Genomic DNA, 27358 nt, shown 5'->3' on the forward strand with positions numbered 1-27358 from the left:
CCCCCCAAGGAACCATCCCAACCTGTCTGAAGCCAGAGATCTTCAGAGCCTTATGCAACCTTCGTAGAGGCCGGTAAGCAAGGTAAGAAACCCTTTCTCCCACGGCCAAAGCCCCCCCCCCCAATTCCTTTCTGGGCTTTGGAGACTCTTGTGAGATCTCCCACAGTCCCCTCCAAGAGGTTTTCCCATCTCTCGCCCTCTTTCTATTTATTAATTTGTTTTCACAAAGTGCTCCAGGCTGCAATCATGCAAGTAAGTTGTGCGTTCTGGGTCGACTAGCAAACAGGTCTCTGATTTTGCTATATTGCTTCACTGAGTAGCAGCAAAACAAAAAGGGGGGGGGGTTGGGATTTTGGAATTTCCATTCATGGTCAGTGGAGGTTTTGGGGTAGGAAAGGGAATCTGAGAAAGGGATTGAGGCTGAGGAAGGTTTTAAGTGATACCCGTGCATAATTCTGGTTTTATTCATAAAAGATGATGGTATTGTATCTCAAGTTGGAGGTTGTAGAGAGAACATCAAAACAGGAATATTGCGGGGGGGGGGTGCTGTTGTTTCCTAAATTATTTTCTTGCTTCTTTCCCCCTTTGCACCACCTGCACTGACAGAAGTAGCCGATTCCCAAGGGAGAGAAAACAGGCAGGTTTGGGGACTGACAGGGGACCCAGTCAATCAGTGTCATTCACAAAACTGGCCTGAGAAGGGAGAGTTGTATCATGATTGACACAAGGGGTGACCAATCACCGTTCTGCAAATATGGTTTCTCCTTAAGTGCCTGTCAGCTCAGTCCTGGAGACTGAAGGTGCCATGATGACAATGAATATACGCTTGTCTGTCTGCACCTTCAGTCAAGAGAGTCTCAGGTTCGCTTTCCTGCTCACGAAAAAGTAGGGCTGGAGGGTCTCTCCCGAGAAGGGGGCTGCTGTATCTGCATGGAGAAGGGCTGCTGTATTAGCATCGTAAAAGGACACCCGTCCCCCTTCACAGTTCAGGGTCACTCGGATCCTCTCGGGCTCCTCACATGGAACAGGGGCCTTACGAGGGGAGGAGAACTTGACCTCACCATCCGACTTCCCCAAACCCCAGATCCCTTCCGTAGTATTAAAATACAAAACGCCCTTCTTCTTCACAGACTTTCTGGCAACCCCCACCCCCCATGTCTCCTCTCTTCCCACAATGACCTCCCAGAAATGTCTGCCTGATGTGAAACCCTCACACCCCAGAACACAGCAACATGTGTCAAATCTCTTAGGGTTGTTTGGCAGGTCTTGACGCACTTTTCCCTCTCTGACACTCTTTCGATCCTCAGACAGGATGAGGAGGGGATGTGCTGTGTCTGGATCCAAAGTTACACTTTCTGTGGGGGCAGAGGAGGAAAGAGAAGAGAAACGACGTGTGATAGGAGATAATGTGATAGGAATTTCATGGTATTAGATATATGGTAATGCTCATAACTGCACATACATAGATCAACACAGGAAGACCAACCTGGAACCATTTTGATTCCTAAACTGACCAAATCCTTTCTCTGCAAGGTTAAACTGGAAAAGCCTCCCCATTGTCTCTTTCCTCACAAGATATGTCTGTTTGAATAAGGTGTGAGCCTGTAACCTGGCCCAGGAAATAAGTATTTTACCACTACAAAAGAATGGCCAGGCTCCCCAGGAAATCCAATCAAGTAACTTGCCAGACAGGAGATAAACTGACAGGAGAAAAACAACATTTAAATTTCTGATGTAGGTGGGATGTATCGGAGGGGTGGTCTTAGGTTACACCCCTTCTGTGATGTATGCATAATGTTTCTGGGGGTGGTCTTGATCTACAGGATGGGAATTTCAAAAGTCTTTATAAACCCTTGCACAGCAATTTTGGGGGTCCTCTTCCTCTCCTGCGTGTGAGGGGAGCACCCTGTTGCAACAGATCAATAAAGATCAAGCTTACTAGCTGCTTTGCTTCTCAATATTCTCTGGTTGGCCTCTGTTATTTTCTCCTACCAATAGGGAACCTATGTAAGGACTCTATATGGGCTCTTGGATACCCCATAAGGGAAAAGGGCATATTTTTATTTACAACAGATGTCAACGGGGAAGCTGACTTTTCTTTAGGTACATGACAGAAACAGCATCCCCTCTGAAATGAACAGGGTCTCCATGGCTCTGCCTTCGAGACAGGGATGTGTATCAAGTTCTTAATGACTCTTGAAATATTTGCAGTTCTTTCAAGTGTTTGAAGTACTTAACACACATTCTCTACATAGAACCCTTGCAACTTCCCTGTAAGTTAAGTCAATCTTAACTATGCCCATTTTTCAGATGGGAGGACTGAGGCTGAGAGACAGTGGCTTGTCTAAGGCCACCCCCACCCGCCACAGTTCATGGCAAAAGGGTCTTCTAGTCCAACCCCCTGCAATAGAAGAATCCCAACTAAAGTATTCATGACAGCCCCCCCCCCCAACCTCTGCTTATAAACCTCCAAGGAAGGAGAGCCCACCACCTTACGAGGGACTCTGCTCCATGTTCTGCAGTGTGATGCAGGAGTCCCTGGGAGGTGTTTGGGACTATGGTTTGTTTTTCCCAGGCAAACTATGAGCAATCAGCCAAGAACAAATTTGATTATATCTTGCAGTTTGGTTAGAGCGATGCAGAAAATTTATAGTTCTATTACATCGTTGACATGAATGGCTTTCTTTTCCTATGAATTGTGTTAATTGTTAATGCATTTATTGTTGCAATCCTAAGATAAAGGGTGACACACACACACACACACACACACACACACACAAAACCACAAAAAAATTATCACCTTCAATGCAAAGACCCCATCCTGGCTCCCCAGACCTGATTTGGCTATATAACTCGTCTTTTTCTTCACTGTTCCTCACATTTATGGAAAAGGGGGGGGGCAGTGGAAGCACAATGAGAAGCCCATTTAGAAATTAGTCAGGCTGGTGGACATTAGGAAGAAGATCTGCTCTGCAGTCCTCTCGCCACGTTATGGAAAGTTAGTCAAGCGATTTCTTTTTAAAGACACACATTTGTACAGTGGCCTTTGGAAATTAAGTGGGATACTGGATGTTGCGAGTGCTGCTATTAGTAAAAAAAAAAATTGTAAAATGTAATGGGTTTTTCTAATTTATTGTTGTATTGATTAGCCTTTATGTATTTTACTTACTGCTGTTTTCTAAAAGAATCCCAGAATATAATTTTAAAGATAAGTAGGAGTTTCCTTTATGCTGCCATCTGCTGCACCTTTTCCAGCTCTTATGGATCCCTTTTTGTGGTGTCCAGGATCAGGCCAGACTAGACTTCTGTCTTCCCACTGAGCCTTTTCCCCTGGTCTGTGGTGCAATTCTGCCCTGCTCTTTTAAGTTTACTCAGGTTTCTCTAGTTAAAGCAGTGACGTCATGTCTCCCCTCCTACACAAAAGCTGAGGGAAGACCCCCAATCTTGCAGGGAAGCCGGACCCCTAGAGTTCACACTCAGGCAGCCCCCAGCTCCCTCCACTGACACCAGAACCCGTTTAATTTCTCGCCCCCAAAGGCTGTTGCAGCCATTTTCTGAGCTATTTGTGCTCATGCATTTCCCACACTTACACCTTTCTCTTACATAAACTCTCCTAAAAGGGGGCAGGGATCTTGTATGGCTCAAAGGGAAATTTCCCCCTCATGTGCCGGGAGCATTTGGCTTCACACCACCCCTGTGTCTTACTGAGACTGGGCACAGAAAAGCCAGCCATCCTGGGCTGGGGGCTTCCTAGGAGTCTGCAGGATCAGGCCAAGAGCCCCTCTAGCCCAGCATGCTGCTCTCACGGAACAGATGCCTCTGGGAAATAAGGGGAAATAAGGCATGGATGGAAGAGCTGCGGTGGCCTGGTCTTTTGAGAAGTGGAACCCCCTCTCCCGAATTTTGCCTTGGAAAATGGCTGGGGAAACCCAGCCAGATGGTCGGGGTATAAATAATAAATTATTATTGTTATTATTAAATGTACCTTTTTGAAGCTGAAGTCCATATTCCACAGTGTCTGGAAGAGAAAAGGGAACAGAGATTTAGCATCACACCATCAAAGAAAGAACAATATGAGCTCATGAGATTGTAGCCAGGTGTTGTGGACTACAAGTCCCATCACCCCTAACCACTGGCCACGCCAGCTGGAGAGATTCCAGAGACCAGCAAGAAGGGTTTACCGTCCCCTTTCAATTGCATAAGTAAAATCAGTTGTGAATCATCTACATATTAAAGTGTGACTTCTAGATATTGAAAAAGTATAAACAAAAAAACCATTTTCCTTGCATGGCTAATATTCCATATGATCTGGAGCCTGTCATGAACACTTCTAAACAGCCAGTATAAAATGCTTTCAGCCCTTCTTTACTAACCTCTGAACTGCTGCATGACTCCCTCCAGGAAGGGATTTATATCTCCGAAGTCCCAGATCCTCCACTTCAGGTCAGGAGGAAAAGCCACAGGAGGATCCTCTAAGTTCTCCTTCTCCTGAGACCTGGGAGGAGAAGAACAAAGTCAAGCCAACATCCTTCCAATGCAAGGAGCTTTCTGACAAGGCAGGTGTCTCATCCTGATGATAAAGGCACCATGGATATATCATGAAGACTTGGGAACAGGGTTTTCCTATAACAAAAGGGAGCATCTAGATGATGTGTGGATTTAGAAAGCATCTAAGAAGTTGAAGAAAAACCAACCCACACCCGCTTCCAAAATATGCTGAAGGAAATATAGGAATTTGAGACCACATATATCAGCTTCGTTACCTTCAAATTATTTTTTTTTAGGAAAGTGAGCAACACTGGGTCCTTACGTGGAGATTTTAGGACTACACCAGTTTTAGTGAAGCATTTCAAGTGATTAATGAGCAAAACATATTGATCTGGTATGTGCCTTTCTGAAAAATAAGGAAATTCAGAATCCTTTAGAATGGTTTTTGCAATTAACATTATAAATGTATTTTAGCACAGTAGCTATATTTAAAAAATGGGGAAAATATTAGAAAATAATATGTATAAAACATTAGAAAGTCTTAAGTTGTCTGGAGGACAAGACTCTCAGCGGCTACTATTCACAATGGCTGCGTCAAAGGCAGTGGTGCCTCTGAACCACAGGAGGGGAGTGTCCTCTGGGGCTCGGATCCTGCTCACCATGGGTTTCCTACGGGCATCTGGTTAATCATTGTGAAAACAGGATGGTAGACTAGATGGGCCACTGGCCTGATCCAGCAGGGCCCTTTCTCACCTTCTTATGTCTGAGGAAGAACCTGCAGGAGCCTGAAATACACTGGATATTTAAGGGTAAGTTATAGTGAAGATATTTACAAGCCCCTTTGGGATGTCCCCCCTTTTTGTATCAATTGCAGAGTAATTAAATCCATTACAAAGAAAGGCCTTCAGATATATGCAATGGGAATGGCTTCCTGACTGTGAGTTTAGATGGGACCAATAGCTACCACAAAAATGTGTCCCTATTTTTGTCTGCCATTTTGTGAAATGGACGATGGAGTCCTACATTATCTCTGGAAGGAGGAAGTGGAGAGTGAGTTTCTCACCTGTTAATCAGGAAAATTCATAGCATCAGAATAACGCAGGGGTTTCCCATCACCTACCTCTGCAAGAAGCTTCCGATATCCTGGATGGAAAGAAAGAAAGGAAGAAAGAAAGGGAGGGAGGGAGAGAGGATGTCAGTGGAGCCAGTTCTGCTGTTGTTGTTTTTATCAATTTTGTATACAACCCTGTACCCGCACGTCTCTGGGTGGTTCACGAGATAAAATCACAGTATAAAAATATATAATTCAAAATAAAAACAAGAGCAACCAAATAATCTAAACTGTCTTCAGAGGCAGCCCCATGTACTACCACCAAGCTATGTACCCAATCCATCAGAGGAAGCGTAACCCTATCAAAAGCAGCCCATCTCCCACCCATCCAGTCTAGGGGTCCTTCCACTAATGGCTCCTCAGTCTTATCTGGATTGAGCTGCAGTTTGATGACTCCCATCCGGTCCGTTATGGAGACAAGACAATGGTCCAGCACTTCCACTGCCTCACCTGAAGGTGTAAAGGAGAGTCACCAGCATATTGCTGACAACGGGCTCCAAACCTCTGCATGACTCCAATCAGTTATCAATACTAAGCAGCTGAGTTCCCCTTGCAGGGAAACAGAGGGGGGCAGAGTGCTGCTGGTTCTTTAGGCTTCCAGCCACCTCTGGTTGGCCAATGCAAGAACACGATGCTAAAGTGAAGAAGCCTGTGGCTTGATCTAGCAGCACCCCTTTTGTGACCCCAGGCCTTTCTCCCTTCATGCACCAATTGTGTTTTTTTACAGCAGCTTCTTTGTGGGGGGTGGGGTGGGGGTTTAGATATGTTATCCTCCTGTCTGTAGTCTGAAGCATCACACTCCACCCTCTCGCATCAAGACCAGGCCTGACCTGCAGGAGTTCACTCTCTGATTCCTGAAGCTTCTCCTCCATCTCCTGGATGAGGCTGTCAAGAGAGGAGAGTTCCCTGGAGAGTCTGGCCAGGTGCTCCTCCCTTTGGGCTGCAATCTCCTTCTCCACTTCTGCCATCTGGGCCAGAAGATGTTTCTCCTGTTCTTCCAGAAACTGGTGCAGTCGCCTGAACTCAGCCACCATCTTTTCCCTCTCTGCACCTGTTTGTTTCTGCAGCAAAGAGGTTGAAAGAAGAGAAGAGTGGGCCAAAATCAGGCATCTAGTCTGCTCTTGCAGGATGAAGAGGCCAGTTATCCCAATTCCTTTTGAAGGCCACTTCTGAAATTTTAGAGAGATTACGCCTATATTCAGCAGGGAAAGAGCTTCCCACCCCCTCCTTTTAATGGTCCTTCATGTCTGTGGGAGATACGGCTGTTCAAAAAAAACACGCTTTCTGTATTCCATATTCCTCCCCCCCATATTGATCCTAGACCACGGGTGTCAAACACAAGGCCCGCGAGCCGAATCCGGCCTGCCAGACCTCGTCATGTGGCCCGTGTAGCTGCCAGCCCGGCCTGCCCGCTTCTCCCTGCAAGGCGGCACGCTGTGGGCGGGGATGGGGGGCTGGAAGGCGGGCGGTGGAGAAAGCGAAGGTGCTCCCTTCCAGCGCCGTTACTCAGCCGGCCTGAGAGAAAATTTCTGAGGCGGAGGCGGCCTTCGTCCAGGGTCGGGAGGCCATGGTGGGACTTTGCCCTCCCGGCGGCCTGGAGCATCTGGAGCTGGGGCGGCTGTGGGACCCGCCGGGTAGCGGTGACGGCGGCGGCGGAGTCGTTGTCGGCGCTTCTTCTCCATCTCCTCCTCCTTTGTCTTGCTCGCCGTCGCCGCCGCTCTCGTCTTACTTGAGGCAGGCCTGGAGCCGGGACAACCCGGGCTTCGAGCCCAAGGAGGAGGCGGGCGAAGTGGCCAGGGCAGCTGGCGGGAGCGTGGCGGCGGGGCCCGTGCTGCAGATGGGCGTGGTGGAGTGGGGCCGAGGAGGGGCGCCTTCGCCCTTGGAGCCCGACGCCCGGGAGGGCCCGCTGAGAGCGGGAGGCAGCGGAGGCACAGGCGGCGCGGCGAAAAGGAGGAAGGTGGAGGGGACGGTGAAGGCCAGCGGCCTTGCTCCGCCGGAGGCGGCCCGACGGCAACGCCACGTTTCCCTCACGAGGAGACGGGCGAGGAGGTCGCCGAGCAGCCTCCGTCGCCGCCTCGCCTGGGCCAAAGGGATGGCGCACCGCCTGCAAGTTGAGCCGCCGCCCGGCCGGGCCCTTCCGTCGCCCTTCCCGGCTCACATCTCTCCTGTTTCGCCTTATTACTTTTATGTTACTCACGAGCCTTCTGCTCTGAAGACATGCAAATAATCCGTTCAGCTCCTCTGCAATCTCCTTTCCCACCTTTAGCACATCTTTGATTCCCTTGTTGGCCAAAGGCTCTACCACAGACATGGTAGAGTCCGGCCCCTTCGGCAGTTTATGGGGTAAAGTCCTCAAAAAACCCCTCAACAACTTCAACCCTAAAAAAATAAAATAAAGCTCAACAATTTCAATCCAAAAAAAGTGCAACTACTTTGGTTGGCCCTCACGGCCCTTCACTTCATCAAATCTGGCCCTCCTTGAAAAAAGTTTGGGAACCACTGTTCTAGACTACAGCATTGTTCATCTTAAAGTAGTAACAATAGTTCTTACAAGGAGGTCTTGGCTTTCCTTTTCTGTGTTTGCTTTAAATACGAGAATTTTCTCTCTCTCCTTCCTCACATTGTCTAGGCAGCTGCTGATCTGATCCTGAAAAGAAAACAAAATCTAAATTGGGCTGCATCACACATTAACAGGCAGGCTGAATCCTATGTTTGCTCCCTGCCCCACATCCCTGGGTCTTTGGCAGAGGTTCCCCTTTTTCATCCCAGATGAGGCAGAAATGGGGCTGCCCTATATCAGAGCTGAGAAACATGGGGGTTTTGCTATTTGTCCCCCACACTGAACACACCTCCAACATCTCTCCCCCCCCCTTTTATTAAATTAATCCTAAATGTTGTAATCTTTCCTCCCAGGCGAGTTACTGCAGCCTGCATTCAGGGGTCACTGGGGGCACTTTACTCCCTCAAAAAGAAAAAGAAATATTTATCGTATAAAGTTTCAGAAGTTTAGTTTTATCAGGCTGCACAAGATCTCTTGCTGGAGAATTCCTTTTGGGTGGCAAGTAGAGAGAATACATTACATCATCATCATTATTGCAAACCCCTCTTGTCTGCAGCTCTTCCACCCCCAAGAAAGACCCACTGCCTTTTCCTACCTTGTAGTCCTGGAAAGCCTCCTCTAGAGGAATCACCTCGTGTTTCTTGTGCTCCTTGGATCTGTCACACACCACACAGATGGGGCTTTCGTCCTCCTTGCAGAAGAGCTTCAGGGGCTCCTGGTGCTTCTCGCAGACCCTTCCTTTTCCTTCTCCCTCCTTTCCCTCTTTTCCCCCCAGATGGTTGAATTTCTTAATTATTTCTACAAAATTTGCCAGCTGCAGGTTTCGCCTGATGCTGCCTTGCTCCACTGTTTTCCTGCACTGAGGGCAGGAAGCCTCTCCCTCGGATTTCTCCCAATACTGGGTCAGGCAGGATCGGCAGAAGTTGTGCCCGCACTCCGGGATGATCACTGGATCCGTGAAATAATCCAGGCAAATGGAGCAAGTGGCTTCCTCGCTGAGATCCCGGACGGGACCCGCAGAAGCAGCCATGGCTGCTGCCTCGCCAGGAAGAGGGAGCTGGTTTCGTTTTCTCTCTTTTGCGTCTGTAATGGGCGTGTTCCCTTTCCAGGAAATTCAGATGCGATTACTCAGGATCTCTGCTGCCTTGGAGTTGGGTGGAGCTCCATAGATATAATTGAATGCTCATCCTTGGTGGCTGCTCGTTTAAGGAACCATTTCCCTCCGAGAGCTGGTGAAGTCTGTTGTTTTTTTGTTGACTATCAGCATGTCAGCCTCAGACTACTTTGCAAGCTAATGAATGAATTTCCGCCCCGCCCCCGCCTTGCTCCATTCACACTCCTCTTTCTAGTTAGCAGCCACCACATACAGAGGAGAAACAGCCCAGCCCTTCATCCCGGTGCCAGTTTTCAGTGAGTCGGTCTGACAGAATCGCCAGCGTCTGATAATGTGCAATAATAACCTCTGGAACGAACTCTGCAAACAGCTCAGCTAAATGGTATCCAGATATTTGCCAATCACACCGCAGGGCAGCTATTAACAGCGGGTGCTTTCACTTAGCCCCATTTTCTCAATGAATGCAGCCCTTTGTCAGTGAAATATCACTTTTGTCAGAGAGAACATGAACCAAACAAGTTCCTCTGCCTGGGGGAGGGACAAGAGGCGGGCTTCCTCTCCTGACTGACGTAACAGAAAGCCAATGAAAATGTGGCCAACCCCGCCTGCCTCTAAAGTTCATGCAGAGAAGCAGGAGTCAAACTAGGGACTCCTCTGATTCACAGCTCAGTATTTTGCCTTGCATCTCATCAAATACCATATCTGAAAGGTCAGGAAGAACTGGCAGCAGGCCACAGCAGAGAAAATACCCTCTTTGCAGATACCACCCAAGTTTCTGTTATATATTTAAATTACGTTATCCTGCAACTTTCCAGGTACTGTAGTTTATATACATCAAAAACAGTGACACTTGAACCGAACCACCTTGGATTAGTTTATCCGTGCCTTTTCTTCCCTGCACATGTCATAGGTGAGTGAAAAATGAATTGGAGGCTGCAGTCTTGGCGTAACCCCCCCCTTACATCTGTTTTCAAATGGACACACTGTTGGGTAACGCAAAATCAATTTGCAATGAGCTTTTATTGTTGGAATGATACCAGTTTATTGCTTGCGGTTCATTTAGAAGTGATGCAGAAAATAGATGTTGCATCTTTTATAATGATATCTATTGTATTGTTGCTATAAATTGCTTTCTTTTACTACAGATTGGTTTGATGTAAGATCTAGGAAGTGTCACTCCCACCAGTAACTTAAAATGCAAGAGCCCAACCTGGCTCCCTGTATCGGATCAACTATATGACTTGTCTTTCTCTAGACCACGAGACTCTTCATTTCAGGGTTGTGGGTTCGTGCCCCACGTTGGCTGAAATATTCTTGCGTTGCACAGGGTTGTTTAATGACCCTCACTGTCCTTTACAACTTCTACAAGTCTATGATTCTATGTTTCTCCTAAAACTGTGCCTCCATTAGACCCTGACGTTTACCTTTTTACAGCTTTAGTCCAGATTCCACAGCGTCTGGAGAGAAAAAAGGGAAGAGAGATTTAGCATCACACCATCATTCAGATAACAAACCCGGTAACAACAATATGTGCTCATGCGATTGTAGCCAGAGTGGTGCATTCTAGATGTTGTGGACTACAAATCCCATCATCCCTAACCACTGGTCATGCCAGCTGGAGGCTATGGGAGTTGCACTTGAAAATATCTGAAAGCCACCATGATGAGCACCCTTGCATATGCCAGGGCAGGGGCAATGTCAAGGTTCAGGCCTGCCCAGACCTAGAACCTGGTGTCTCCTAAGGTGATGTCTCTGCTTTTTTAAGTACCCGCCACCTAAAGAACAATAAAACCATCAATGCATATCCTTGCCTTCTGGCCTTCCCGAGGATGGGCTGTGGAAACACCTGCCTCAGGAAACCCATCAATGGATGTTCATTATCCCCCTACAAATGCTGTGTACTTGACTGTATATCCCAAGGATTATGGGGGGTGGGGTATCCAGGTTGAGTACGTGACCTCTCCCTTAGAAAATTATGAAGGAAGACAATGTCCAAGTCCACCTTTCCTTTTGAAGCAAAATGTCATTGAAATGGGGGAGAAATGACCTCGCATGAAATCTCGGGTTTGCAATTTTGGGAGAGGGGAGACTGCAGTGATGGGGAGCAGGCCGGCTGGTGAAGCCCCCTAGATTTAGAGGCCCGAGTTGCCCTGCCCTCGCAGGAAGTCTTGGCTTTGCTATTTTGGGAGAGGGAAGACTGCGGCACTGGGGTGTGGGCAGGCTGGCGAAGCCCCCTAGATTTAGAGGCCCTAGGCTTCATCTTTCTGTTGGGAAAGATGGAGGGCACAAGGAGAAGGGGACGACAGAGGACGAGATGGTTGGACAGCGTTCTCAAAGCTACCAGCATGAGTTTGACCAAACTGCGGGAGGCAGTGGAAGACAGGAGTGCCTGGCGTGCTCTGGTCCATGGGGTCACGAAGAGTCGGACATGACTAAACAACTAAAAAACAACAACAGGCTCCAGCCTACTTAGCCTATACATAAACCCGGCCCTGCCTAGCACCCAAGTCACTACAGGTCTGGTTTTCAAAAAACTGAAACACAGCCAGGGATTTTTTTGAGGTGTGGGGACTTTTGTGGGGAGGGCAGAACTGAGAAATCTGTGACACAGTTGGTCAGTTAGTTAAGTGTTTTCTTATTTATTTATTTGATTTAAGGGGCCAGCTGCCCTCCCTGCCCCCCTCTGTCTACACCCATGGCAGACATCTTTGAGGGGAAAGATGAGAAAGCAGGGGTCATGGCAGAACCCAAACTGGATTTAAATCCCCCTTCAGAGCTTCACTGTTGACACAGGAATACCTGAACATGAGCTGCAGTATAAAAGAACTTCGCAAGGAGGGCTTGGGAGCACATCTCTGAAGAGGGCTTGGCAACGTGGTGCAGATGCTGAGAAAATGGATAGGGAGATTTTTTTGTGCATGTTATACAAAAGAATAAGAGGGGATCTGTAAAAAAAAACATATAGATGTATCTGATTGTTCACAACAAGTCACCTTGGAGAAAATAATTGTATAAGTGGGAATTTACTACCACTCCCTGAAATTCCCTAAATTGTCTCTGTTCTGTCCTTGGAACTTCTGTCAGATGCTCTTACGTTCTGGGGATTAGCAAGTCAAGTCAGGGAGACCCCTTGAGAAACCTTTCCTGGAGGTCAGTAAGCAAGGCAGAGGGGCTTAGAAACCCTTTGCACAGCAAGATATAGGACCCCAAAATTGTAATGCCCCCCCATCTTGCTTTCTGGGCTCTGGGTGCTCTCGTGAGATCACACACGGTCCCGTCTGACAGTTCCCTCCCACTATCTATCTATCTATCTATCTATCTATCTATCATCTGTGTTTTGACGAAGCACACAAGGCTGTGATTGCATAATTGAGTTATGTGCAAATTTTGGGCCTCTTTGGATAGAGATTGTTGAATTGCCACATAAGACGAAGGAAAGGGATTTTGGTTGTTCATGGCCAGTGGAGATCATCTTGGGGGAGGGAAAGGGAAACTGAGAACAGGATTAAGGCTGAGGGGGGTTTTAACTGATGTCCTTTCAGAATCATCTTGCCAACAAAGGTCCGTATAGTTAAAGCTATGGTTTTCCCAGTGGTGATGCATGGAAGTGAGAGCTGGACCATAAAGAAGGCTGATCGCCGAAGAATTGATGCTTTTGAATTATGGAGCTGGAGGAGACTCTTGAGAGTCCCATGGACTGCAAGAAGATCAAACTTCTCCATTCTGAAGGAAATCAGCCCTGAGTGCTCACTGGAAGGACAGATCGTGAAGCTGAGGCTCCAATACTTTGGCCACCTCATGAGAAGAGAAGACTCCCTGGAAAAGACCCTGATGTTGGGAAAGATGGAGGGCACAAGGAGAAGGGGACGGCAGAGGACGAGATGGTTGGACAGTGTTCTTGAAGCTACCAGCATGAGTTTGACCAAACTGCGGGAGGCAGTGGAAGACAGGAGTGCCTGGCGTGCTCTGGTCCATGGGGTCACGAAGAGTCAGACACAAATAAACAACTAAACAACAACAACAACAAGGGTCACCTAGTCCAACCCCCTGCAATGCAGGAATCTTTTGCCCAATGTGGGGCTCCAACACACAACCCTAATATTAAGAGCCTCATGCTTTACCGAATGAGCAATGTAAGGCCATTAAGGTTATGATCTCGTCTTTATAAAGCTGCAAGTCAGACTCAACTCTCTTTTGGGAGGCTGTAGAAAGAACAGTATCAGAACCGGAATAAGAGCAGGGTTGTTGCTGTTTTAAGTATTAGTCTGCTTATTTCCCCCTGAAGCAGCTGATTCTCTCTCTCTTTTTTTTTTTTGAAATAATTTTTATTAACAGGCCAATCACATCACATAGTTCAAATCACATTAGTTCCAGATTATACAGCCAAATTTTAAATTTTTGGGGGGTACCCATATATCAAGCTCCGCACGAGTCCAAAATTCCAGATGACTCCAGACATCACTTGTTTGCTGCTTTTGTTCGACAGTTCCATCCAGTTCGGTTTGGATAGACCTTTATTACCTTCTTTCTCTTCTTGTTATTATCATTTATTCCTTTCTTTGCGATCTCTGATAATTTTCACAAACAGATTGAAAATTTAGCGTCTCTGTGTGGGTTTTGTGCTCTTCCAAACTCATATTATTCAGAAACAACCTCTGTTAAATACTTCCATAAACAGTGTTAATCTTCGGTCTGTCCATTATTATTCCTCAGGCTGGCCCAATAAATCAAGTAAATTAGGGGGCTCTGTCAGGTCAAACTTGCATTCCAACATTCCTTCTCTTTCACGCAGTCCTGATTCTCCTCCCCCTGATCTTCTCCGACCATCCTGTCTTGGCGAGACGCCATATTTTTTTAACTGCGTCATAGAAATTTTCCTCCTTCTCACCATTCGATCTTCTCTTATTGTATTATATTTCCTCCCACACAGTCTTAAAGTTTATGATTATTAAAACGTGACGATCTTATTTCTTTCTGGGGTGGAGGGTATTATTGTCGTATCATGCAAAGGAAACAGAAAGAGTTTTTTTCCTCCACCCCCCCCTTCATTCCAACCTTACATTCTCATAGTGGTAGTTCATCAAAAGATTTACTTATCCATCCGTCACTCCCGGTCACAGAGATGCATTAATCAGCAGTCTTATCGTCGAGCTTCACTTGATATATGTGCTTCAGCCTTCTTCCAATCCATTATTTCCAATTATAATTCCAAGCTGAAGCAACCAGCACGGGCTGATTGGAATCGGCGTCGGGAAGATCTGATTCCACCAAGGGCTTGTGCCAAGTGTTCTCCACCCCCGTCTCTCGGATCAGGGGGTGCATTATGAACACCGCTGGCAGGGCAGTCCCCCCCATCCCCTTGGGGGGGCCAGGAAGGCTGCCAACTTCCCATAGCAGCCCCTTAATACCTCGTATGGGTCAGAGAGATGTTATTGTCGGCCATCTTCCAACACGCCACCTAGTGGCCCTGAAGCAGCTGATTCTCAAGGGAAAGCATGTGGGAGAGACAACAGGCAGGTTTCAGGACTGGCAGGAGAGCCAACCAATCAGTGCTGTTTACCAACCTGCCCTGAGAAGATAGACTTGGCATCATGACTGGCAGGAAGTCTGGCCAATCACTGTCCTGCAAACACTGTTCTACTTTGGGGGGGGGGCAACCCTTGAGGAGTGTGTGGTGATGAGTGGTTGGGGTGAGGGAGAGCTTTCATTCTTTCCAGAACTAACTGAAAGTTCTTGAAGATTCCAGAAGATTTCGGATGCTGCAAGAAGCTTCCAGAAGGCTGGAAGTTTTTCTTTAGCCAAGGCCACATCTTTGAGAGGAGCTGCTTCTGTTCTTACAGCAGCTGTATGAAAACTGTGTTTAGTCTGCATTGATCTGGCAAGCAGACAGAATGCAAGAGAGGGAAGAGCAGGGCATTGCGGGTTGCAAAAAGCAAAGCCCAGAAAACTCTAAGGAAGGAACTCTTCGGCAGATGAACTCTGTAAATGGGAACTGATATAAGTTTTAAAAACTGCTCCTTTTGCCTTATGGGGTACCCAAGAGCCCTTATAGAGTCCTTTTGTAGGTTCTCTATCGGTAGGAGAAAATAACAGAGGCCAACCAGAGAATATTGAGAAGCAAAGCAGCTAGTAAGCCTGATCTTTATTAACTGTTGCAACAGGGTGCTCCCCACACACACAGGAGAGAGGAGGAGGACCCAGAACAAAGGTGTGTCCGCCCTTATATAGACATTTTAAATTGCCCACCCTGGAGTCCAAGACCATCCCCAGAAACATCATACATACATCACAGAAGGGGTGTAGCCCAAGACCACCCCCCAGATACATCATACCTGCATCACAGAAAAGGCGGTCTACAACAGAAATCTGAGTGCCTTGTTTATCTCCTGTCTGGCAAGTTACCTGATTGCATTATCTGGATTTTGGCCACTCTTTTGTTATTATAACTATTTAATTTCTGAATCTAGGTCACAGTTCACAGGCTCACACCCTGTTCATATCTTGAATGTGGATTTGAGAGGACAGGATTTGTGAGGAAAGAGACAGAGAAATATTTGAGGTCAATTTGTTCAGGACCTAATCTGTGGGGTTTCAGACATGTGGTTTATATATACAGTTACGAACATTTAATTTTTTTATATATGACCTTAAAATTCTTATAACAGGAACCATTAAGCTTTTATGGCCCGATGGTAAAATACTTCTGTCTGTAATTAACTGAATCTGTGAGCTACCGCCTTCGTTGTCTGGGTCAGAGCTTCTGAAGCGCTTTGATGTTGCGCATCGCTCTGCTGATTTAGGACTGGTGGCACTGAGAAGCATACTGAGCAGCGAACCTGGAACCTTGTCTGTCTCTACCCTCAGAGAGTGCTAAGTGGCCTTCGGCAGACACATAAAACAAAGGCTGGAGGGTCTCTCCTGAGAAGGAGGCTGCTGGAAATTCGTGGAGAAGGGCTGCTGTATCAGCATCGTAAAAGGACACCCATCTCCCTTCATAGTTCAGGGCCACTCGGATCCTCTTGAGGGGCAGCTGAACTTGGGGGAAGAATAACTTGAACAAACCGCCCCACTTCCTCAAACCCCAGATCCCTTCCATAGGACCAGAAGAGAAAACACCCTTCCTCTTCACAGACTTTCTGGCCACCCCCACCTCCCACCCCCCCTCTCTTCCCACAGTGACCTCCCAGAAATGTCTGCCTGATGTGAAACCCTCACATCCCAGTACATAGGTTTGTGTGTCAAATCTCTCAGGTTTGTCCGGCAGGTCTTGAGGCCCTTCTCCCTTTCTCACACTCTTTCGATCCGCAGACAGGATGAGGAGGGGATGTGCTGTGTCTGGATCTAAAGTTACATTTTCTGTGGGGGGAAAGAGAAGAGAAACGATGTCAACGGGGAAGCTGACTCTTTTTAAGGCACATGACAGAAACAGCATCCCCTCTGAAATGAACAGGGACTCCATGGCTCTGCATTTGAGAGAGGAATGTTCACCAAGTTCTTAGTAAGGTTTCTTGAAACATTTGCAGTTCTTTCAAGTCTTCAAAGTACTTAACACACATTATCTACATAGAGTCCCATGGACTGCAAGAAGATCAAACCTCTCCATTCTGAAGGAAATCAGCCCTGAGTGCTCACTGGAAGGACAGATCCTGAAGCTGAGGCTCCAGTACTTTGGCCACCTCATGAGAAGAGAAGACTCCCTGGAAAAGACCCTGATGTTGGGAAAGATGGAGGGCACAAGGAGAAGGGGACGACAGAGGACGAGATGGTTGGGCAGTGTTCTCGAAGCTACAAACATGAGTTTGACCAAACTGCGGGAGGCAGTGGAAGACAGGAGTGCCTGGCGTGCTCTGGTCCATGGGGTCACGAAGAGTCAGACATGACAAAACAACAACAAATTAAAGCCAAACCCAGTAACACCTAGGAAGTGTCATTCCCACAAGTAACCTTCAATGGAGAGACCCCATCCTGGCTCCCCAGACCAGATTGATATGAATCATCTTTCTCATCTCTGTTCCTCACATACATAAAAAGAGGCTTAGAAAAGTTGCCAGGTTATTGTTGTTACAGAGATTTCTGGCCAAATAACAAAGAAATAGCTAGAAGGTGACTGGAGGCATGTCCCCCCCACCACACAAACAGGGAAAAATTCCTAGCTAAAGACAATGTTATTAGGTAAAGGTAAAGGGACCCCTGACCATTAGGTCCAGTCGTGGCTGACTCTGGGGTTGCGGCACTCATCTCGCTTTACTGGCCGAGGGAGCCAGCGTACAGCTTCTGGGTCATGGCCAGCATGACTAAGCCATTTCTGGCGAACCAGAGCAGTGCACGGAAACAGCGTTTACCTTCCCGCCGGAGCGGTACCTATTTATCTACTTGCACTGTTGTGCTTTCGAACTGCTAGGTTGGCAGGAGCAGGGACCGAGCAACGGGAGCTCATACCGTCGCGGGGATTCGAACCGCTGATCTTCTGATCGGCAAGTCCTAGGCTCTGTGGTTTAACCCACAGCACCACCCACATCCCAGATAGATAGATAGATAGATAGATAGATAGATAGATAGATAGATAGATAGATTAGGAGTCTGTCAATAATAAAAACTGATGTTTGAGTGTATGGCAGAGGAGGAGACAGAGGGAGTGGAGTTTGGGCTCTGTCAGCTGACAGCATGTTGGTGGTCCTGGCTACCTCTCTCTGATGCCAAACTGTGGACTTGCCTGTTGTGTATAACACCCTAGGTACAATTTATCACTTCCTGAAAGTGACAAAAACCTGCATAGAAGACATGGAAAGTGGAAATGGGGGACTGGGGGGTGACAGATGGGAAATCCACAGTAGCCTGGCTGGTCTTTTGAGAAGCAGATTCCATCACTCCTGAAATTGTGCCTCCTTTAAAAACCTGAAATTTACCTTTTCGCAGCTCAAGTCCATATTCCATAGTGTCTGGAAGAAAAAAGGGAACAGAGTTTTAGCATCATGCCACTGTCTTGATTACTAATCTAGTAATGACAATACAAACTCATGAGATTGTAATTTAAAATTATCCGAAATCCGCCATGCTGACTATCCCTGCGTAAGCCAGGGCAGGGGCATTGTCAAGATTCAGGCCTGCTCAGACCTTAGAAGAGGAACAGGACCTCCAGAAGATCTTCCCATCAGCAACAACCTTCAGGAGATGTCAGGAGCCCAGGCTGCCATCTTGATAACACAGCACACAAGTCGTAATTAGCTGGAAGATTTACAATCAGCCTCGGACGCCCTATCGGAGCTTCCGTACCATATGATTCAATTGACCCTTCTGAGGAGTTCTTCCTGCTTCTGCAGAATATCCTGAACCCATAACCCTTACTTTTCTGGTTTTGTTTCCTTTCTAATATCTTTCACATATGTCTACTCCTTGGGCTCATAGGATTACCCTATTTTTTACCCTATAGGGCACACCGGCCCATAGGGCGCACCTAGTTTGGGGGGGAATAAAGAAAAAAAAAATTATCTCCCTCCCAGGCGCGGGGCTGGGGCGGGGGAAGCCCGAGCTTCCCCCCGACCCCAGAACTGGCTGCTATCCGCAAGCCTTGGGAGCCTGGCGGGAACTCCCGCCGGTCTCCCCAGGCTTGCGGAGAGCTGCCCAAAGCCCAGGGTGTGCCCCGCTGCACTCCCCGGGTTTCGGGCTGCAGGCTGCTGTCCGCAAGCCTTGGCTCTCAAGGCTTGTGGATAGCTTCCTGAAGCCTGGAGAGGGAGAGGGGTCAGTGCGCACCGACCCCTCTCGCTCTCCAGGCTTCAGCGAAAGCCTGCATTCGCCCCATAGGACGCACACACATTTCCCCTTCATTTTTTAGGGGGGAAAGTGCGTCCTCTAGGGCGAAAAATACGGTAATTGCCTCCTCTTCCAGTAAACGATAATTTCCTACCCCGCTGTTTTTCTATTTTTTAGCGATCCACGTAAAGCTGTAATTGCAGAAGTAAAAGCAGCATAAGTTGCGACTTCTGCTTATGTAAGTATGGCCTCTAGCTATTGAAAGAGAATAAATAAATAAAGCTTCCATTTTCCTGGCATGGCTAATGTTCCGTATGACCTGGAACCTGTCATGAATACTTCTAAACATCCAGTATAAAATATTTCAGCCCTTCTTTACTACCTCTGAATTTCTTCATGACAGCTTCCAGGAAAGGAGTCATATCACAGAAGTCGCAGATCCTCCACTTCAGGGCAAGAGGAAAAGCCTCAGGGGGGTTCTTAAATTTCTGCTTTGCCTGAGACCTGGGAGAAGAAGAACAAAGTCAAGCCACCAGCCGTCCAATGAAAGTAGCTTTCTGACAAGACAGGTGTCTCATCCTGATGATAAAGGCATGATGACTTGGGAGCATCTAGATGACGTGTGGATCTAGAGAGATCCTAACAAGCTGAAGGAAAACCGACACACAACTGCTTCCAAAACATGTTGAAGCTAATATATGAATATGAGATTGAAGGTAAAGAAGCTGATATATGCAAATTATTTTTTAAAAAATAAATAAATTAAAGCAGCATTTTCTAAACATGGAAGATTTTCAAAATTCGTGAGTGTTTGAATATGTCTGGGGGACAAGGCTCTCAGCGGCTACTATTCATGATGGCTGGGTCAAAGGCCGTGGGGCCTTTGCTGAAACCACAAGGAGGGGAGTGGCCTCTGGGACTCAGAGCCTGATCGCGGGTTTCGCACTGGCATCTGGTTAGGCACTGTGAAAACAGGATGCTGGACTAGATGGGCCACTGGCCTGATCCAGCAGGGCCCTTTCTCACATTCTTATGGCTGAGGAAGAACCTGCAGGAGCCAGAAATACGTCAAATATTTAAGGGTAAGTTATAGTGAAGATACTTACAAGCCCCTTTGGGGTGTCCCCCCTTTTTGTATCAATTGCAGAGTAAATGAATCCATCACAGAGAACGGCTCCTTGTCTGTGATTGTAGATGGGACCAATAGCTACAAATGACTACGAAAACGTGTCCCTATTTTTTTCTGTCATTTTGTGAAATGGACGATGGTGTCCTAAACTATTTCTGGAAGGAGGGAGTAGACTGTGAGTTTCTCACCTGTTAAAGAATGTACCTAGCATTATAATAAGGCAGGGGTTTTTCATCACTTACCTTTGCAAGAAGCTTCCAATATCCTGGAGCAAGGGAAAGAAAGAAGGAAAGAAAGAAAGAAAGAAAGAAAGAAAGAAAGAAAGAAAGAAAGATAGAAAGATTTCAGTGGAGTCAGTTTTGCACAGAGCGCTGTGATCAGTTTGTTGTTATTATTATCAATTTTGTATACCACCATTTAACCGCAGGCCTTTGGGCGGCTGACAAGATAAAATTACTATATAAAAACATAAATTTCATAATAAGAGGGGCTGGGAGCTGGGGGCAATGTCATACAGTGGTTCTGCTCCTTCCTCCTGGGCCCTGTTCAGAAAGTGGTGTTGGGGGATGAGTGTTCAGACCCCTGGGCTCTCACTTGTGGGGTGCCTCAGGGTTCTGTCCTCTCCCCCATGCTTTTTAATATCTACATGCAGTCGCTGGGAGAGATCATCAGGGGGTTTGGGCTTGGTGTTCGTCAGTATGCTAATGATACCCAGCTCTACCTCTCTTTTAAATCAGAACCAGTGAAGGCGGTGAAGGTCCTGTGTGAGTGTCTGGAGGCGGTTGGAGGATGGATAGTGGCCAACAGATTGAGGTTGAATCCTGTCAAGACAGAAGTACTGTTTTGGGGGGACAGGAGGCGGGCAGGTGTGGAGGATTCCCTGGTCCTGAATGGGGTAACTGTGCCCCTGAAGGACCAGGTGCGCAGCCTGGGAGTCATTCTGGACTCACAGCTGTCCATGAAGGCACCGGTCAAATCTGTGTCCAGGGCAGCTGTTTACCAGCTCCATCTGGTACGTAGGCTGAGACCCTATCTGCCTGCAGACTGCCTCGCCAGAGTGGTGCGTGCTCTGGTTATCTCCCGCTTGGACTACTGCAATGTGCTCTATGAAGGTGACCCAGAAACTACAACTAATCCAGAATGCGGCAGCTAGACCTTTGACTGGGAGCGGCTGCTGAGACCACATAACACCTGTCTTGAAAGACCTACACTGACTCCCAGTACGTTTCCCAGCATACCGTATTTTTTGCTCTATAAGACTCACTTTTTCCCTCCTAAAAAGTAAGGGGAAATGTGTGTGCGTCTTATGGAGCGAATGCAGACTGCGCAGCTATCCCAGAAGCCAGAACAGCAAGAGGGATTGCTGCTTCACTGCACAGCGATCCCTCTTGCTGTTCTGGCTTCTGAGATTCAGAATATTTTTCTTCTTGTTTTTCTCCTCCCAAAACTAGGTGCGTCTTGTGGTCTGGCGCGTCTTATAGAGCGAAAAATACGGTAATTCAAAGTGTTGGTGCTGATCTTTAAAGCACTAAACGAGCCAGTGTGGTGTAGTGGTTAAGAGCGATAGACTCGTAATCTGGGGAACCGGGTTCGCGTCTCCGCTCCTCCACATGCAGCTGCTGGGTGACCTTGGGCCAGTCACACTTCTTTGAAGTCTCTCAGCCCCACTCACCTCACAGAGTGTTTGTTGTGGGGGAGGAAGGGAAAGGAGAATGTTAGCCGCTTTGAGACTCCTTCGGGTAGTGATAAAGCGGGATATCAAATCCAAACTCTTCTCTTCTTCTTCTAAATGGCCTCGGTCCAGTATACCTGAAGGAGCGTCTCCACCCCCATCGTTCTGCCCGGACACTGAGGTCTAGTGCTGAGGGCCTTCTAGCAGTTCCCTCACTGCGAGAAGCCAAGTTACAGGAACTAGGTAGAGGGCCTTCTCGGTAGTGGCACCCGCCCTGTGGAACACCCTCCCACCAGATGTCAAAGAGAAAAACAACTACCAGACTTTTAGAAGACATTTCCTGTTTAGGGAAGCTTTTAATGTTTAATAAGACTATTGTATTTTAATATTCTGTTGGAAGCCGCCCAGAGTGCCTGGGGAAACCCAGCCAGATGGGCGGGGTATAAATAAATTAATTATTATTATTATTGTTACAATTTTATTTATATCCTACCCTCCCCAGCCGAAGCCGGGCTCAGAGCAGCTAACAACTGTAAAATAATACAACATTCTAAAATCATTTCATTATAAAATCAATTCAAATCAGATTAATGGCAACCATTGGGCTAGAGTTCTGTGAAGATTACCAAAGGAGGAGGTCAGGTTGTGCCTTGGCCAAAGGCCTGGTGGAACAGCTCTGTCTTGCAGGCCCTGCGGAAAGATGTCAAGTCCCACAGGGCCCTGGTCTCTTGTGACAGAGCGTTCCACCAGATCAGAGCCACAGCCAAAAAAGCCCTGGCTCTCGTTGAGGCCAGCCTAACCTTTCTGTGGCCTGGGACCTTCAGGATGTTTTTGTTTGAAGACCGTAAGTTCCTCTGTGGGACATACCCAGAGAGGCGGTCCTGTAGGTACGAGGGTCCTAGGCCATATAGGGCTTTAAAGGTAGTATTATTATTATTATTATTATTACAAAAACAAGAGCAACCAAATAATCCAAACTGTCTTCAGGAACAGCCCCATCTAGAACCCTCAAGCGATGTACCCACTCCTTCAGAGGAAGTGTAACCCCATCAAGAGAGGACAACCTCCCACCCTTCTGGTCTAAGGAACCACCCACTAAGAGTGCCTCAGTCTTATCTGGATTGCCTTTCAGTTTGTTGACTCTCATCCTGTCTGTTAGAGAGACAAGACACTGGTCCAGCACTTCCACTGCCTCACCTGCAGATGTAAAGGAGTCACCAGCATATTGCTGACAACGTGCTCCAAACCTCCGGATGACCCCAGTTATCAATACTAAGCAGCTGACCAGCACTTACTGGGAAACAGAGGTGGGCAGAGAGCTACTGGTTTTTAAGGCTTCCCAGAGACCTCTGGTTGGCCAGTGCAAGAACACGATACTAGAGTGAAGGGACCTGTGGTTTGATCTAGCAGATCCCCTTTTGTGACCCCAGGCCTTTCACCCATCATGTACCATTCTTTTCCTTGCAGCAGCTTTTTGGAGGGTGGGGGCTAAGACATGTTATCCTCCTGCTTGTAGTTTGAAGCAGCACACTCCACCCTCTCGCATCAGGATGAGGCCTCACCTGCAGGAGTTCCCTCGCTGGTTCCTGAAGCTTCTCCTCCATCTCCCGGATGGCGTGTTCAAAAGAGGAGAGTTCCCTGGAGAGTCTGGCCAGGTGCTCCTCCCTTTGGGCTGCAATCTCCTTCTCCACCTCTTCCATCTGGGCCAGAATACGTTTCTCTTGTTCTTCCAGAAACTGGCGCAATTGCCTGAACTCAGCCACCATCTTTTCCCTCTCTGCACCTGTTTGTTTCTGCAGCAAAGAGGTTGAAAGAAGAGAAGAGTGGGCCAAAATCAGGCATCTAGTCTGCTCTTGCAGGATGAAGAGGCCAGTTATCCCAATTCCCCTGGAAGGGAACACCTGACATTTTAGAGAGATTGCGCCAGTATTCAGCAGGGAAAGAGCTTTATAAACACAAGCCCACCCCTTCCTTTAAATGGTCTTTCATGTTCTATGGGAAATAAGGCTGTTCAAAAATAAACCTCTTTCTGTATTCCATATTCATTTCCCCCCAGATATGGATTCCAGACTACAGTCATACCTTTGGTTGCAAACGCTACAGGTTGCGCATTTTGGGTTGCTGACCACAGTGAACCCCGAAGTACCAGAACGGGTTACTTCCGGGTTTCGGCGCTCGTGCATGCGCAGAAGCACAAAATAGGTAAATCAATCATACATTTTTGGTTGTACAGTCATACAGTCAGACGCTTCAGGTTGCATTTTTTTGTGTTACGGGTGTGCTGAAACCCAGAAGTACTGGAACAGGTTACGTCCGCGTTTCGGCACTCGCGCATGCACAGAACCGCTAAATTGTTCTTTGTGCATGTGCCGAAGCTCCGAATTGCAAACCACGCGTGTGCAGACGTGGCACTGCAGGTTGCGAACATGCCTCCTGCACGGATCTGTATAGCACTTTTTCACCTTCAAGTAACAATGATGCTTACAAGTAGGTCTTGGCTTTCCTTTTCTGTGTTTGCTTTAAATTCTAGTATTTTCTCTTTCACCTTCCTCAAATCGTCTAGGCAGCTGTTGATCTGATCCTGAAAAGAAAACAAAGTCCAAGTTGGGCTGCGTTACACATTAACAGGCAAGCTGAATCATATGTTTGCTCCCTGCCCCACATTCCAGGGTATTTTACGAGGAAGAAATGGGGTTGCCCTATATCAAGAGCTGAGAAACAAGGGGGGGGGTTTGCTATTTATCCCCCACACTGAACACACCTCCAACATGTCTCCCCTCCTTTTTATTAAATTAACCCTAGATGTTGTAATCTTTCCTCCCAGGGGAGTTACTGCAGTCTGCATTCAGGCGGTACACTTTAATCTCTCAAAAAGAAAAATAAATGCTTATTGTATGAAGCTTCAGAAGTTTAGTTGTATCGGGCTATACAAGACCTCTTGCTGGAAAACTCCTTTTCGGCTGCAAGTGGAGAGAATACATTACAACATATTTATTTTTGCAAGCCCCTCTTGTCTGCAGCTCTTCCACCCCCAAGAAAGACCCATTGCCTTTTCCCACCTTGTACTCCTGGAAAGCCTCCTCCAGAGGAACCACCTCGTGGCTTTTGTGCTCCTTGGATACCTGACAGACGACACAGATGGGGCTTTTCTCCTCCTTGCAGAAGAGCTTCAGGGGATCCTGGTGCTTCTCGCAGACTCTTTCCTTTCCTTCTGCCCGCTTTCTTCCACAGAAATCCCCACGGAGCATCTTGGCCTTTTCTGCAACATTTGCCAGCGCCCGATTGGGGATGAGGTGCCTCGGCTGAACTGTTTTCCTGCACTCAGGGCAGCAAGCCTTTGCCTCGGATTTCCCCCAATACTGGATCAGGCAGGATCGGCAGAAGTTGTGCCCGCACTCCGGGATGATCACTGGATCCCTGAAATACTCCAGGCAGATGGAGCAAGTGGCTTCCTCGAAGAGATCCTTCACGGGACCCCCTGAAGCAGCCATGGCGGAGTCCTCAGGAAGAGATGAGTGTGTGAGAGAGAGCTGGTTTCGTTTTCTCTTTTTTTGTGTCTGCAAATGGGCGTTTTCCTTTCCAGGAAATTCAGGTGTGATTACTCAGGATCCCTGCTGCCTTGGAGTTGGCTGGAGTTCCGAGCCGCTTTGATATGGTGGAAATATTTATTTATTTGTTTATTTTACGTGGAATGCTTATCCTCCCTGCGAGAGCTGTTGGAATTTGTTGTGGTTTTGTTTACTATCAGCACGTCAGCCTCAGACCACTTTGGAAGCTAATGAATGAATTGCCGTCCACCTCCCCCGCCCCCCTCCATTCACACTCATCTTTCGAGTTAGTAGCCAAGTCATCATAGCTGTCAACATTTCCATTTTTTAAAGGGAAATTCCCTTATTCCGAATAGGATTCCTCGCAAGAAAAGGGAAAAGTTGACAGCTATGCAAATCATACAGAGAAGAAACAGCTCAGCCCTCCATCCCGGTGCCAATTTTTAGTGAGTCGTTTGACAAAAGCGCCAGCATCTGATAATGTACAAGAGTAACCTCTGGAACCAACTCTGCAAACGACCTTTGCAAACAACTCAGCTAATGGTATCCATATATTTGCCAATCACACCACAGGCAACTATTAACAACAGGTACTTTCACTTAGCCCCATTTTCTCTATTATTATTATTATTATTAGTTGAATTTATATACCTCCCTATACCCGGAGGTCTCAGGGCGGTTCACAGAAAAAATCACCACATATATAATCAGAATAAAAACAGCCACCCAATAATACACCCCCAGAAAAGAGCCACAATTTTATAGGATGTCAAACAGATCAACCAAAGGCCTGGTTAAAAATGAATGTTTTTGCCTGGAACCTCGTGTTATGTACCGTCCTCCTTGCAAAGGCTTTGGGTAACGAGCTCCACTAACTCGCAAGTAGATGCCCCTGGATGCGAACTTTGCCCCGGAATGCAAGCGAAAGTCGCGCAGCAGCAGCGGGAGGCCCCATTAGTGAAAGCATGCCTCGTGTTAAGAACGGTTTCAGGATAAGAACAGACCTCCAGAACAAATTAAATTCGTAACCGGTGGAGGTACCACTATATTATGAAGGCGCCAGGCGAGCTTTGCTGGGGAGAGCATTCCACAGACGGGGGAGACACTGGAGAAAAGGCCCGTTCTCGTGTTGCCAAGAGATGAATGCATCCCTTTTTCAGTGAAATGTCACTTTATTCAGAGAGGACATGAACCAAACGAGTGACTCCATTGAGAAAGCTGCCTGGGGGAGGGACAAGAGGCGGGTTTTCTCTCCCAACTGACCCAACAGCAAGCCAATCAGTGCTGTGTGGAACGCTGGTCTGAGAAGGGAGAGTTGCACCATGACTGACACAAGGGCTGGCCAATCTCTATCCTGCAAATAGGGCTTCTCCCTGGAGAGAGAGCAGGGCTGGAGGGTCTTCTCCTGAGAAGGTGGATGCTGGGAATGCATGGAGAAGGGCTGCTGGATCTGCATCGTGAAAGGACAGATGAGAGTTCAGGGTCCCTCGTATCCTCTTGGGCTCCTCAAGCAGGGACAGAACAGGGGCATCAGAAGAGGAGGCGCCCTATTCACCTTCCCATTTCCCCACCTCCCAAATCCCATCCTCAGGGAGGAGCGAACTTGCCCTTCCTCCTCAGCCCTCACAGACTGCCTGGCCACCCCTACAGCCCAGTGCTCCTCACTTTGCTGTTTATGAAAGTGGTTTGGCTCCCTTACCACCACCCGATGTGAAATGACGTGGTTGGGACTTGGAGAGTGAGTCGAGAGTGGATTTCATGCTCTTTATTCAGCTCAGTGGTGAGGAGGAATGTAAGTCCCCTCAAAGTATCTGCTTTATATGCATTATTTACACAATGGGCTGCACGTGATTGGCTAATTCTGGAATTCTCCTGTAGGCCAATCAGGTTGTGGATTCACTTCCATCTGGAGCTGGATTGGGTGGCTCCTGCAGACCAATCAGACTGCTGCATTCTGAATCCTATTGTTCTGGGACTAATCAGACT

General features: G+C 47.5%; 2 protein-coding genes across 2 annotated transcripts; both read right to left on the reverse strand.

The window, feature by feature from the left end:
• Positions 1–430: 430 nt before the first annotated feature.
• On the reverse strand, positions 431–10638 carry LOC310670580 (E3 ubiquitin-protein ligase TRIM7-like). Its single transcript, XM_083426143.1, has 7 exons — positions 8755–10638; positions 8151–8246; positions 6430–6660; positions 5609–5631; positions 4374–4495; positions 3986–4018; positions 431–1355 (listed from the first exon to the last, which is right to left on the reverse strand). Exons 1-7 carry the CDS (start codon positions 9187–9189, stop codon positions 847–849), a joined length of 1449 nt encoding a protein of 482 aa, XP_083282269.1. The 5' UTR covers positions 9190–10638; the 3' UTR covers positions 431–846.
• Positions 10639–15383: 4745 nt separating this feature from the next.
• On the reverse strand, positions 15384–25784 carry LOC310670538 (zinc finger protein RFP-like). Its single transcript, XM_083426033.1, has 7 exons — positions 24884–25784; positions 24310–24405; positions 23387–23617; positions 20395–20417; positions 19406–19527; positions 18180–18212; positions 15384–16629 (listed from the first exon to the last, which is right to left on the reverse strand). The coding sequence occupies exons 1-7, from the start codon at positions 25313–25315 to the stop codon at positions 16070–16072; spliced, it is 1497 nt and encodes a 498-aa protein (XP_083282159.1). The 5' UTR covers positions 25316–25784; the 3' UTR covers positions 15384–16069.
• Positions 25785–27358: the final 1574 nt, after the last annotated feature.

This window comes from Podarcis tiliguerta (genome assembly GCF_965153285.1).
Source record: "Podarcis tiliguerta genome assembly, chromosome: 2".
In the NCBI taxonomy this organism is placed as follows: domain Eukaryota; kingdom Metazoa; phylum Chordata; class Lepidosauria; order Squamata; family Lacertidae; genus Podarcis; species Podarcis tiliguerta.